The sequence below is a fragment of the Sorex fumeus genome, unplaced genomic scaffold (assembly GCF_029834395.1).
Source record: "Sorex fumeus unplaced genomic scaffold, SorFum_2.1 ptg000035l, whole genome shotgun sequence".
In the NCBI taxonomy this organism is placed as follows: domain Eukaryota; kingdom Metazoa; phylum Chordata; class Mammalia; order Eulipotyphla; family Soricidae; genus Sorex; species Sorex fumeus.
Window position 1 is genome coordinate 38,534,840 of NW_026606092.1, and position 13,707 is coordinate 38,548,546.

The window sequence follows — 13,707 nt, forward strand, 5'->3', positions numbered from 1 at the left end:
GCATCACTGGGTACGACCCAAAAAGCAAAACAAAACAAAACAAAACAAAAAAAACAGTTTGACATCAACAGACCAAGTGACCACTGTCTGTACACACATTGACTTTCTAGAGCTCCTCATTAAAAGAAATCTTTTAACTTATGGTAGCTTTATTTCACCACCCAAATTGTACGTTCCTTGAAAGATAGAACTATCTCTTTTGCGTCTTTGCATCTCCAAAGCTTCATGCAGAGAAAAGGAATTCAAGGCTTAACTAATGACAGACTATTTCCTTTTTCGTAGGAAAAATCACACACTTCCATAATGAATTTGAATTAGAGAGAAACAGAACATGGTCACGATGAAAGTTAAAATACATTATCTCCTTTCCTCTCCTGGGTGACCAGTCTGCCCACGATTTATAAAGATTTCCTCCTACCTTGTCAAAGGGTGACAAGCCTTTAATTCTGGCTCTGAAATACCCAGCGGCCACCAAAAGCTCCAAAATTTCAGTTAACTTCACACTTTGTTCTTCATCCTCTCTTGTCTCTACCTAAAATGAAACAAAAGGTAAAAGTTAGGCCAATCAGTGCTACCTTCAAAAAAGAAATAGTCCCTGATGTCGCACTATCTTACTGCTGAGGCAAATGAATGCCACTGCTTGATCACTGCAGATAGGCTGGGGGGTGGGGATACTGTGCTCTACAGTCAAAAAGATCAGGGTCCCTAATCTTCTATGGGCTATGAATTGTCACAGATGTGGCGGGGGAGACACACGTGAGCAGCACAGGTTACTTACCGGGAGGTAAGGAATGGAGAGAACAGAATATTACAGAATACTACCTTCCTGTTCACTAATGCAAGGTTTACTTGGTAGGCTTTTTTCCCCTTTCTTTTAATGTAGGAGTACTGCTATTTATTCAGCCATTGATTGCTCGAGCGGGCCCAGTAACGTCTCCATTGGAGACTTTGTTGTTACTGTGTCTGGCATATCGAATACTCTCGGTAGCTTGCCGGGCTCTCTGAGAGGGGCGGAGGAATCGAACTCGAGCCATTGATTAAGCTGATTGAATTGGGCATGAGCTCCACATTCTTTCTTTTTTCAAATTTTTTTAATTGAGACGGTGGATTCAGGCCAGGGGTATGGCGGTGATTTTGGATTGCAGAAGCAAGCAGCTTCTAGGGGCTCTGCTTAGGTGGGCCACAGACTAACCCGCCTCCCTCTAATTTACCCCAGTCTGTTCAGCCATGAGCGGGTCTGAGATTAACTGTGATTTTTTTTTAATCTCTTCTGAGATTTGACTATGGGTCTCTGAGATAAGACCAATAAATGAGCTCGTATAGCTGAACTGGAGGTCGTCTGTGGGCATGGCTCCCACATACCTAACATTTGGCCATTTAACTTCTTGGTAAAGTTGGTCCCAAGTTATTGGGGTCCAGCCAAAGGCACAGCTGTGATTTTGGGGTGTCAGGAAGCCCGAAGGCACCATCAGATTGCTTATGCACTCACTCACTCTCCACAGGTACAGGCTGACCTGTTGCCGGCACCATACCCCCATACTGGTAGGCTTCTTGATTAGACTGAAAACCCCTTATATACAGAAAAAGGTGGTTTGGGTTTTTTATTTGTTTAGCACTTTTATTTATTTATAGTTTGGGGGCCATTCTTGGCTGTGCTCAGTGTTTACTTCTAGCTTGATGTTCAGTGATCACGCCCAGCAAGGTTTAGGGAACATATGGGGTGCCAAGGATTGAGCCCAGTTTGGGTGTGCGTAAGGCAAATGTCCCACGCACTGAACCATCCTTCCGACCCGTTTTATTTTGCGGGGGAAGAGGGCGTTGGGTCACAGCTGCTGATACGCATGGGTTACTCCTGGCCCTGCATGCAGGAATCACTCCTGGTGGTGCTCAGGGGAACCGATGGGATGTGGGGGACTGAACCCGGATCAGGGGTATGCCAGGCAAGCACCTTAGCTGCTGTACTATTTCTCCAGCCCCATGTCAACATTTCTGAACTATATATTTATCTTGGGCTGGAGCGATAGCACATCGGTAGGGCGTTTGCCTTGCACGCAGCCAACATAGTTCGATTCCTCCACCCCTCTCGGAGAGCCCGGCAAGCTCCCGAGAGTATCTCGCCCGCACGGCAGAGCCTGGCCAGCTCCCCGTGACGTATTCGATATGCCAAATACAGTAACAGCAAGTCTCATGATGGAGATGTTACTGGGCCTGCTCAAGCAAATTGAGGAACAACGGGAGGACCGTGACTGTGACCATATTTATCTTAGTTCCAGAAGTTACTGAGAGGCGGGCAAGGCCAAAGAAGGTTTTTAAAATTTCCCTCGGTTCTCACTCTACTCTTTGGTTTTAGAGACCATCAGTGCACGGGTTGTACTCCCTCTAGGAGCCAGGTGTGTTGCTACTGGCAATGTTTGGGCCTAAACTCTGAGTCCCCAGAGCAGAGCATTCTAGCCCTCTGAGCTGTTTCCCTGATTCCAAACTTCCCCTTAATATAAGCAAATATAAAGAAGGCTTTCAACCCATATATATTAAAAAGAAGACAACTGCCAAATGACAGGGTAGCTGTAAAAATAACAAATTCGATTCAAATAATCATTGAAGGAATTTAAACAAAGGAATTGTATTTTTAAAAAATGTAATTTATATCCTAACTTATTCTGGTGTGTCTAATCTTCAACTTAAATTGCTCTGGCACTTTCTCCTCTATTTATTTCCAGGAACCTTCACCTATCTTTTCCTCCATTACTGCAAAAAATTTCTTTAAAAATCACTTCTCCTTGGGCTGGAGAGATAGCACAGCGGGTAGGGTGTTCGCCTTGCACGTGGCCAACCCGGGTTCGATTCCCAGCATCCCATATGGTCCCCTGAGCACCGCCAGGAGTAACTCCTGAGTGCAGAGCCAGAAGTAATCCCTGCGCATCACCGGGTGTGACACAAAAAAGCAAAAAAAATCACCTCTCCTGGGGATGGAGAAGTAATATAGCGGGTTGAGTGTTTGCCTTGCACATGGCTGACCAGGATTTGATTCTCGTCACCCCATATGGTCCCCTGAGCCTGCCAGCAGTAACACCTGAGCACTGCCAGGTGGGGTACCCAAACCAAAAATTAATATATAAAAATTAAAAATTACCCACCCTCTAAAAAGCATCATCCAAGTACCCTGGTTCAAGTTCTTAAAACACACCTTTAGTTTCTCCCTAACCATCATTGTCTGCAAATATATGATGGTACATCTCCCACGTGTCCTCTTTTATTTACACTTCAGGTCAAGGCACTGCAATTGCCTCTTAATCTTTCCTCCTTGTTAATTTAGCTTGTTCACTACTTTCTAAATCACAGCTTTCACCTCACCTCTCTTTGGTCGTGTCATTAGTGCATTTAAAAAAAAATCAAATGTTATCATTAATTATAAGATAAATCCAAATTTCTTTGGGTGTTACCCAGACCTCTGGCTACAATCTTTCCCTTCAGTTTCCTCCTTTACCTTGTTGCAGAACAATGAAGACATTAACTTGCATCAGACCTGCACATTCCTATTTCTTCACTGTACTCATCACTTCGCTTCTCCCAATATTTTAACTATTCAGAAACCATCTTCAATGCCTACCAATTCAATGCCGGCCCTGGCAAAGGAAAGCTGAAAGAGTCATTCCTGTCATTTCAATTTTATTCAGCACAGCGGTAGGGCGTTTGCCTTGCACGCAGCCAACATGGGTGACCGGAGTTCGATTCCTCCGCCCCTCTCGGAGAGCCCGGCAAGCTACCGAGAGTATCTCGCCCGCACGGCAGAGCCTGGCCAGCTCCCCGTGACATATTCGATATGCCAAACACAGTAACAACAAAGTCTCAATGGAGACGTTACTGGGCCCGCCCGAGCAAATCGATGATCAACGGGAGGACCGTGACCGTGACTGTGACAAAAGATCTGGGATGGCTGAGAATTATCCACAAATGCAGAGACTCTAGGAAAATAAAGTGCATGGCTCACAAAAAGAACAAGAAAAGGGGACAATACAACTCCTTCATTTGTACCGCTGATCATGGAGACACTCCAAGATGACAATATATACAGGAGGTCCAGCTCTGCCTCAGTCTGCACCTCAGGGGCACCTGCCAGTGACTCCATGACAGATGTATGGCCCATGCTTCTGTACAATGACCCCCCAGAATAGAGAAGTTAACTTCTGCAAAATAAATTATGAACAAACATATTGGCAAAAGAAACTTAACGCGTAAAGTCTGGGATTCAAGGGGTTAAGGAATCTGCCTGACGTACAGCTGGCTGACCCAAATCTGATCCCCAGCACCACATGGTCCCCTGAAGACCACGGAGAGTGACCCTCCTGGAGTACAGAGCTGGAAGCAGGTCCCAAGCATGGCTAGATATGGTTCAAACTGTCCTTCCAATTAGACGCTTAATGGAGAATTCTAATAATATTCCAAATTCACTTTACAGATTATCAGTGAAACAAAAGGGGAGAGGGTTACTGGTGAATGAGAATGGACCGCACTCTTGAAGTCACCAGGCTGAGTCCGACTTCCAATTCTTAAAATGAAATGGTCTCTTAAACCAGGCTCACCAAGTTTTCAATTGTACTACAGCCTGTATGAGTAAGACAGCAGGATTAGATTTCGTTACCTGCTAACCTTTCACATATATGCAGTAAAAGGCTTTTAAAAAAAATTTAATTTAGGGGCAAGGGACATAGCACCAAGGTCTGGAAATCGTGTTTTAAATGTGAAGCCCAGGTTCAATCCCCAGCACCAATATGGTACCCCCAAGAACTGCGGACTATGCCTCCAAACAAAATAAAACAAAATGAAATTATGCCAGATGTGGGCCCATGGGCTGGAGCGATAGCACAGCGGCAGGGCGTTTGCCTTGCAAGTGGCCAACCCGGCTGACCCGAGTTCGATTCCCTCACCCCTCTTGAAGAGCCTGGCAAGCTACAGAGAGTATCTGGCCCGCATGGCAAAGCCTGGCAAGCTACCTGTGACGTCTTCGATATGCCCAAAACAGTAACAACAGGTCTCACAATGGAGACGTTACTGGTCCCGCTCAAGCAAATCGATGAAAAATGGGAGGACAGTGGGACAGTGGGACAGTGCTACAGTGGTTCCATGGTAAACACCTGCCGTGCATGTGCAAGGCCCTGGGTTCAATTCACAGTACCACCTTCCCCCCAAATGTTTTTTGAGCTAATCACACAGACTATCCATACTCATACTCTGTGATCTGAGTGACAATAATTTAATTATATACACCCGTCTGTCTCCTAATTGCCAGAAACGACCCTCTTGGAACAGTGGCAAATCAGACACATCCTCCTAACAGCCAGAGAAGGATCAAACAGAACACAGAAGACTATAACTTAGTTTCAGAAAGTATTCCCCACTGGGAAAACTGTGAGAGAACAAACTGGAGGGATTTAAGGCAGAACAAGGAGACTGGACAAGGGAAGAAGGAAAAAAAAAAACCAGACAAAACCTTGATGAGTGGGAAAGACAGCCCAAGTGGCAGAGCACGTGCCTGGCTGGTGTAGATGCTTGGTTCCATGCCCAGCACCAATGACCTCCTAAGCAGCTTCCCTGGCAGCAGGTACTGGACGTGGACTCCCGGCCCCCAGCACTTCTACTGCCCTCATGATCCTAGAACTGGCCCCCATAAGGATCTGGGACTGGAGAGGGCAGCAGAGCAGGACTGGGGTGACCCTGCAGGCGGCCGCTCTAGGTTTGAGCCTCAGCACCCCATGAGGTCCCCAGGGCCCCACCAAGAATAATCCCTGAGCACAGAGTCAGGAGTAAAGCCTGAGCACTACTGGGCGTGGCCCTCAAGCCAAAACCTCAAACCTAAATAAAAGTCTGATGAATGCTAGCATAAGTTGCAAGAAAAAGTAAATACATAAAATAAAAGCAAACCAAATAAGTGATCACAGGACAGATTCTAGTCTTCACCATTGCCGACCCCACCGAAACAACAACTGCGAAGGTTTTTACCCAGAGCAAGATTCTGGCATTGCACTTAAACTAAACTGCCGTAACACTTCAATCAATCAATCAAATCATCCTGTTATTCGTCGATTGCCCCGAGCAGGCCCCAGCAACGTCTCCTTCATCCTAGCCCTGAGATTATATTCAAGGCTCTTTTGGAGAATGAGGCCCATCATTGTTACTGGCATTTGGCATATTGGGATCTGGCATACTGGTATTTGGCATATTCTCTTTAGGAGCGATAGCACAGCGGGTAGGGCGTTCGCCTTACAAGTGGTCAGCATGGCCGACCCGAGTTCGATTCCTCCGCCCCTCTCGGAGAGCCCGGCAAGCTACCGAGAGTATTCGATATGCCAGACACAGTAACAACAAAGTCTCCAATGGAGACGTTACTGGGCCCGCTCGAGCAAATCGACGATCAACGGGAGGGCCTTTACCTTTACCTTTACCTCTTTAGGAGAATGAGACCCATCACTGTTACTGGTATTTGGCATATTGGGCACGCCACGGGGAGTTTGCCAGACTCTGCCCTGTGGGCAGGCTACGTTCGGTAACACTCATGACAACAAAATGTGTCTCAAGCCCACTGTCTCCGATACCTCAGTGAGTGGGCACTTGGGGGTGGGAAGAGCTGAGGGTCTTGGATGGTGGAAAGGTCCAGAAGCAAGACTGGGCACAAGGCTGCTAGCAGTAAAAGTGAAGGGCCCATTCACCAGAAGCACAGAAGTGCTGCAGGGATCCAAGAACTTTCAAAAACCGAGTACGCTAGCCTCGCTGCGGGGGGCGGGGGTGGACAGCGTCCACTGGAGGCGAAGGCAGATGCAATGCCCCTGGCTCAGGTCACATCTGCAGCCAGGGGACACGCAGCCCCGCATTCATGCCCTGCAAGTCAGACAGCCCCGACTGCAGACCCCGCCCTCGGTGGAGACCCCAGACGGAAATCACCCGGAATAACGAAGACCCCTGGCAGGAAAGGGGCTGCAAGGAGCCACGTTTCCGCCGGGCGCCCAGCGGCGGCCACGCAGGTCCCCTGCCGCCGGGAGAGGCCACCCCCGCCCCGCTGGACACCAACGGGCTGCAAACTTCCTCCGCTGCCCCGTCGGGGGGCACGGCTGGGGGGTGGGCACGGCGAAAGCAAGCGAGGCGGGGCTTCCCTCCGGACCACCGGGGGGCCGGGGCGGACGGCCGCGACCCCCAGGGCCCCGCTGCGGACGCCGCAAGGTCACCGCCCCGGGCCCCTCCGCGCCCGGCCGGCCCGAGCGCGCGTCCGTCCCGTGACTCCGAGGGTCCCGCCCGGGTCAAGCGGCCGCAGGGGGCGGCGGGGGTGGGGGAGCCGGGCCGGGCCGGGCCCGCGCCGGGAAGCCCCCCGGGGACCCGGGGGCGCGCGTGGCCGGCGCCCCCCGCCCGGCACCTGCCCGGCCCGCGCCCACCCGGCCGGGGCGCCCCTCGGCCCGCACCCCTGGGCCAGGGGGCGGGGCGCCCCGAGCACCCTCCCCCGAGCCCCCAGCTCCGCCCCCCCCCCCCCCCCCCCCCGGCGGACCCCGCCGCGTCCCGGGATTTGGGGACTGACCTCCGGGAGGTCCTGGCCCTCCGGCGCCTTGGGCAAGCCCATGGTCCGAGGGCACCGCGGAGCCCCCGGGAAGCGCTGCTGGGCCGCGGAGCTGCTGCCGGGGTGGAGCGCGGAGCGGAAACTTCCTCCTCCCCCTCCTCCTCCTCCTCCTCCTCCTCCTCCTCTTGCTGCTGCTGCTCCTCCTGCGCCGCCGCCGCCGCCGCCGCCGCCGCACGGAGCATGCGCGCAGTCCCGAGCGCGCAGGGCGACTGCGCATGCGCGGGGCGCGAGGCGGGGGCCGGCCCCGGGCGAGACCGGAACCGCCCGGCCCCGGAGCGGGTCCCCGAGGCGCTGCTGCACCCCCCGGTGGGTGGGTGGCGGCCCGGGCAGGGCAGTGGCGCGTCGGGGTGCCCAAGGCTCCCAGGGGCGCTGCCTGCGTCGCCTTCGGGCTCCCTCCGCGCTCCTGTCGGCGTGGGGTGACCCCCCCCACCCGGAGGAGCCGCCCTGCGAAGTGCTCCCAGCGGATCCCGAGCTTGGGAGCTCCAGGCTGAGACCTGGTGCAAGGAGTTGTCTGTGCTCGGGTCCACGCACACGTGGGCAGACTTCTTGATGATGTAGGGCGTGCAATCGAGAAAAAAAAGAGTCTTTTTTTCTTTTTTTTTTTTGCTGGACAATAATTTTTTTTGGCTTTTTTTTTTTTTTATTTATTGAATCACTGTGGGAAAAGTTACAAAGCTTTCAGGTTTAGGTCTCAGTCATGCAAATATCACATTTCCCTTTACCAATACTTATTTTTTTACCACTCAGACTCAGAAACTATGAAATCCGGTTCCCGGAACCGTGCGGCCGCGGGACAACTTATCAGGACATCTTTTTATGACATCTTATTATCTCATTCCTACTTTGGACAAACTGGCAGGCTACCGAATGTACCTGCCCACAGGGCAGAGTCTGGCAAACTCCCCGTGTCGTACCCAATATGCCAAATACCAGTAGCAATGATGGGTCTCATTCTCCTAAAGAGCCTTGAATGTAATCTCAGGGCTAGGATGAAGGAGACGTTACTGGGGCCTGCTCGAGGCAATCGACGAATAATAGGATGATGAAATGAAATGAATGAATGAATTTTTTACCATGAAGAACCCCAATAAAACCCCACCCCCACCCCCCACCCGAAAAGAGTCTTTTTAAAAAAAAAATTTTGATTCCGTTTTTCTTGAATCGCCATAAAATTACAAAATTATTTTAGATTAGGTTTCAGGTATACAATTTCACAACACTGATGCTTTCGCCAGTGTGCATTTCCCTCCACCAATATCCGCACCCCTACCCCAACCGCATTTGCCTCCCTGCCATCATCTGCTTCAACTGGAGATATAAATATATATATTATATATACATACATAGGTGTGTAAGTAAAGTAAAGTAAAGGCCCTCCCGTTGTTCATCGATTTGCTCGAGTGGGCCCAGTAACGTCTCCATTGGAGACTTTGTTGTTACTGTGTCTGGCATATCGAATACGTCACGGGGAGCTTGCCAGGCTCTGCCGTGCGGGCAAGATACTCTCTGTAGCTTGCCGGGCTCTCCGATGTAAACATAAGTTTATACATACAATTATATAGAATATATAAACATATATATTTGCATTTTTACAATGCTGTTACTGATAGAGTTTCATACATAATACTGAACCACCTGAGAAAGGATTTTTCATACCCATCTTCCCTCCCAGGTCCTACATATATAGTATATATATGGCCTATATATATAATATGGTCTGTAAATACGTGGCCTCTATATATGACCTATATATGGTGTATATATATGTATATGTATATGTATACATATATGGAAATTTAATGAGTTTCTCAGAAACCCATTCTATCGTCCTCTGGCTCAGGACATGGCCCCATCCCCACCCCTACTCCACTATGCATAGTTATTCTCCATAGAGATTAATTTTCTCATTTATGCGCTAATTTTATTGTGCTTTATTGACTACCGCGGGCTAGAGCGATAGTACAGCGGTAGGGCGTTTGCCTTGCATGCGGCCGAGATGGCCCGCCGAGTTTCATTCTTCCACCCCTCTCGGAGAGCCCGGCAAGCTACTGAGAGTACCTCGCCACACGGCAAAGCTTGGCAAGCTCCCCGTGGCATATTCGATACGCCAAACACAGTAACAACAAGTCTCATGCTGGAGACGTTACTGGGCCCGCTCGAGCAAATCGATGAACAATGGGAGGACAGCGACAGTGACTACCTGTATCATTGTTAATTTGCACCCATTAAACATCCTCAACATTTTCCTTCTAAAGTCCGTATCTGAGAGGTTATAGAGTGATTTCGTACTGGTTGAATCTTCCACGCTACTCTCTTTACTCACAAAGCGTGGTGGGGTGCTATACTGCTTCACTGGTATGACTGTGGGGTTCTGGCAGTAAGTCTACTTCACCACTGGTGCTCCCTATCCCCACCAGAGAGTTCTCTGGGAGTTCTCTGAGAGTTCTCTGGGAGAAGCACTACTCTGGGTGTTGCTCTCTTCCTTCCCTTCGAAGCTATCCTCACCGTATTTGTTGTTACTAGTCATTTAGAGTTTTACGTGAGGGTTCCAGGAAGACTTTCGGTGTTACTGACCCTGCCACTACTTTAGCTGTAATTCCATATGATTCCCTGATCCTGCCAGGAGTGATCCCTGAATGCAGACGCAAGAGTAACCCCTGAACTTCGCCAGGTGTGGCTCCAAACCCAACAATAATAACAACAACAGTAATAGCAACAATTTACTGTTCTATGATTTCTTGCTACCATGGCTACCTTTGTGTATTTTTAATTTCTTTGTTTGTTTGTTTGTTTGTATGTTTGTTTTGGGTCACACCCGGCAGTGCACAGGGGTTACTCCTGGTTCTGCACTCAGGAATTACTCCTGGCGGTGCTCAGAGGATCGTATGGGATGCTGGGAATCGAACCCGGGTTGTCTGCATGCAAGGCAAACGCCCTACCCGCTGTGCTATCCGCTCCAGCCCCATCCTTTGTGTGTTTTTGTGAGAAGAGGTGACTGGAGCTAGGGTCAAGTTAACATCGGAACAGTGTGGTTGGGGCGGGGGGGGGGGGGAATAGCCAAATTGCTCCAGAGTGAGAACTCAGCACACAAGTTCAACATATGTTCACCAGGGACATGAAGGAGTGAAATACTGAAGTTTCTTGGAAACATGAGGTGGGGGAGTCAAGTTGGCAACTTTGTCAGGGTTCATGTGTAGGCTTCCTCTGATAGCCTGGGAGTTTGGGGGCAGATGGAAGACCTGCTAAGGCATTTGTTAAAGCCTCAGCTTTTTCTAACCAGCTCCTTCAAGAAAGGCCTCCTACTCTCTCTTTCACGTGGGATTGTCTTTTCCACAGTGAGAATCAGACAAGTGTTATGTGTCTCCATTGAGATTAAAGACCAGTCTGTCCTGCTCTGCACATCTGGCACAGAGGTGTGTGAAGCTCTTCTAAAAGTGATATTTTCAAAATTTCACAAATGCTTTCCTTTCCTGGGCAGAAGGGTGCCCCAGTAAGGAGCTTCCTGATAGGATTATCTTTATCCTGCAGGGAGTTTCTTTTATAAAGTCCCCGTCATGTTCTTACTTGTCCCAGCATTTCTACGCTGGATTTTACTTAGCCAAGGGAAATTATGAAGTCTTGAGGCAGGAATAAAACTTAGAAGACAACTAGTACAACACTCGGACTTTAGGAAAGTAGACTTACCCCATTTAGATCACATACCATGTTAAGTGACAGTTTAGGATCAAGCCCCGAATTTCTGAGTCCCATTGTCCTTTAGATAATTCATCATCCATCCAACAATAGACTTTGTTAATAGTTTTCAGTTTTTTCTATGTGAGTATATCTCAAGGTTGACTGCATACGGGGATCATGCAGGGAGTGTTAAAAGCAGTTAAAAGCTGGGACCCCCAGATATTCTGCCTCAGTTGGTCTGGTGAGAAGCATGCATACTACATTTTGCACCATGGGATATATTGTTTTGGGGACCACCCTCAGCCACGCCAGGGATTGAAGGTAGGCCTCCTTCAAACAAAGCATGTGCCTAGATCTGCTCTGACCCCCCCCCCCCATAGAATGTGTTGGTTTGTATGCAACACAGTAGTGAGGAGTTATTTCATTATAATTATCTTTATAGTTCACTGTTGTGAGTTCACAAAGTAAAACGAGGGGGAGGCCTGCTAAGGCATTTGGCAAAACCTCAGCGTTTCTAACCAGCTCCTGCTTCTAGCACAGCTGCTGCTCAGTGCCTTAGTGATCCAGAACCTCCTCCCCACCTCTCCAGGCCTCCCCAATAGAGAGACAGAGACAGGGAGACGGGACCACAGACTGACAGTGAAAATGACCTGTTTAATGCAGAACTACTAGCACACTTATAGGACGTCTGAGGTGGGGTTGAGGTAAGGACATAGGTGTGATTGATCATTTACCTAGATAACATTTAGCAGAGGAAATTCTCTTGGGGAGATTAACTCAAGGAGACACTGTCTCCCAGGTATATCTACAGGGCTTTTCTCTTTTCCTCTAGTTGTATAAGTCATCAATACTTGCTGTTGTTCGGATAAAAGCAGTAAGAGACGAAGATCCCAACACTTAACTCTCTGGGCTGAGAGCAAGCAAGGCTTTTGACACTTGGTTCTCTGGGCTCTGAGTGTCAGCAAGGCTTTTACCATAAATCCCAGACTAAGTCCTCAGGCCAGTGAAGCTTGTCCTTTCCCATGGGTGTCCTGTCTCTTAAGTCATACCGGGTTGCATCAAGACCATGCATTTGTGCTTTCTAGACTGTCCCATATCGATGTCAGGGTAGCTTTGTCACTCGCCCCGTGTCCATCCCAGTCCCACGGCAGGACCTCCCCTTTGGGGTATTAGGAACTACAGCAACTGAAGCCTGAGTCAAGTAATTCACTTAATCACTTAACTTCCCGTTAGTCGTCGATTTGCTCGAGCGGGCGCCAGTAACGTCTCCATTTGTCCCTGTCGCGTGCTAGTGTAGCCCAATGGCATCTCTTCGCTCCGGGAACATGGAGGGCCTCAAACCGATCGTTCATGACCTTGACAAAGAAGTCTGACCATCTGGTAGGTGGGCGGCCACGCGGTCTCTTGACATCCCGTGGAATCCAATCAGTAACAGCTCTAGTCCAACGGTCGTCTTTAAATCTCATTACGTGACCAGCCCATCTGATTTTCGACACCTTGGCATATGAGACAGCGTCCCTGATCCTTGATCAAGTAATTATGACCAAGTAATTATGCCCAGGAGTAGATACATTTCAGAGTCAATCAACTCCCAAATTTTAGGAGCACAGCATTAATGGTCTTTCTGTGTTTAAGCAAAGAACATTGCTCTATAGTAAAATATAAAAAGGTCATAGGGGACATAAAAAAGCAGGTACAAATACAAAGCACTTCAAATACAAAGCAGTACAAATAAAAGTTCAGAATCACCAGAAAGTTTTGGCTTATAAGTAATCAAGACTGACTTGGGAAACTGAGACAATGAGAAGTAAAATACAAAGGAAAGGTTAAAGATAAACTTTAACTTAATTAGGGATGCTGGCAGGGGCACGATAAGCTTCTTTGGGAGGAGGAAAAGGGGCTATTCACAGATGAAGCCTAAAACACTTTGGGTTAATATCCAACACATGGTGACACACACAAACTTTAAGATTCATATGTATGAGTTCATTCTGAAAATTCTTAAATATCTGCTGGTATATTCTACAAAGAAGTGATCATTGATGTCAAGAGAGGGGTGCGGCAGGGTGATACCATTTCACCAAAACTCTTCAGTGCCACCCTCGAGAACATCATGCGACGACTGGAATGGGAAGGAATGGGAGTGAAGATAGATGGTCGGCAACTACACCACCTCCGCTTTGCTGATGACATTGTTTTAATAACACCAAACATCAGCCAAGCGGCACAAATGCTGGCCGACTTTGACCGTGAGTGTGGAAAGGTAGGACTACAGCTGAATCTTACGAAGACAATGTTTATGAGAAACAGCCTTGTTCCTGACGCCCCATTCGCTCTCAATGGAACGACCATCTCCGAATGCAACAGCTATGTGTACCTAGGTCGAGAGGTCAACATGACAAATGACCTGGCACCCGAGCTGCGCAGGAGGA

The 13,707-nt window shown here is 48.9% G+C and overlaps 1 protein-coding gene across 3 annotated transcripts in view; it reads right to left on the bottom strand.

Moving 5' to 3' along the window:
• CCDC93 (coiled-coil domain containing 93) overlaps window positions 1-7,668 on the bottom strand; it is a 114,135-nt gene extending 106,467 nt beyond the window's left edge. For 2 of the 3 annotated variants that reach the window (XM_056117528.1, XM_056117527.1), the window contains exons 1-2: window positions 7,562-7,668; window positions 419-532 (exon numbers count right to left, since the gene is read on the bottom strand). In XM_056117528.1, coding sequence (XP_055973503.1) covers window positions 419-532; window positions 7,562-7,603 — 156 coding nt within the window. In that variant the 5' untranslated portion in view covers window positions 7,604-7,668. Of the gene's footprint in view, window positions 1-418; window positions 533-7,561 lie in introns of those variants that run through there. The other variant, XM_056117529.1, reaches the window with a different exon arrangement.
• Window positions 7,669-13,707: the final 6,039 nt, after the last annotated feature.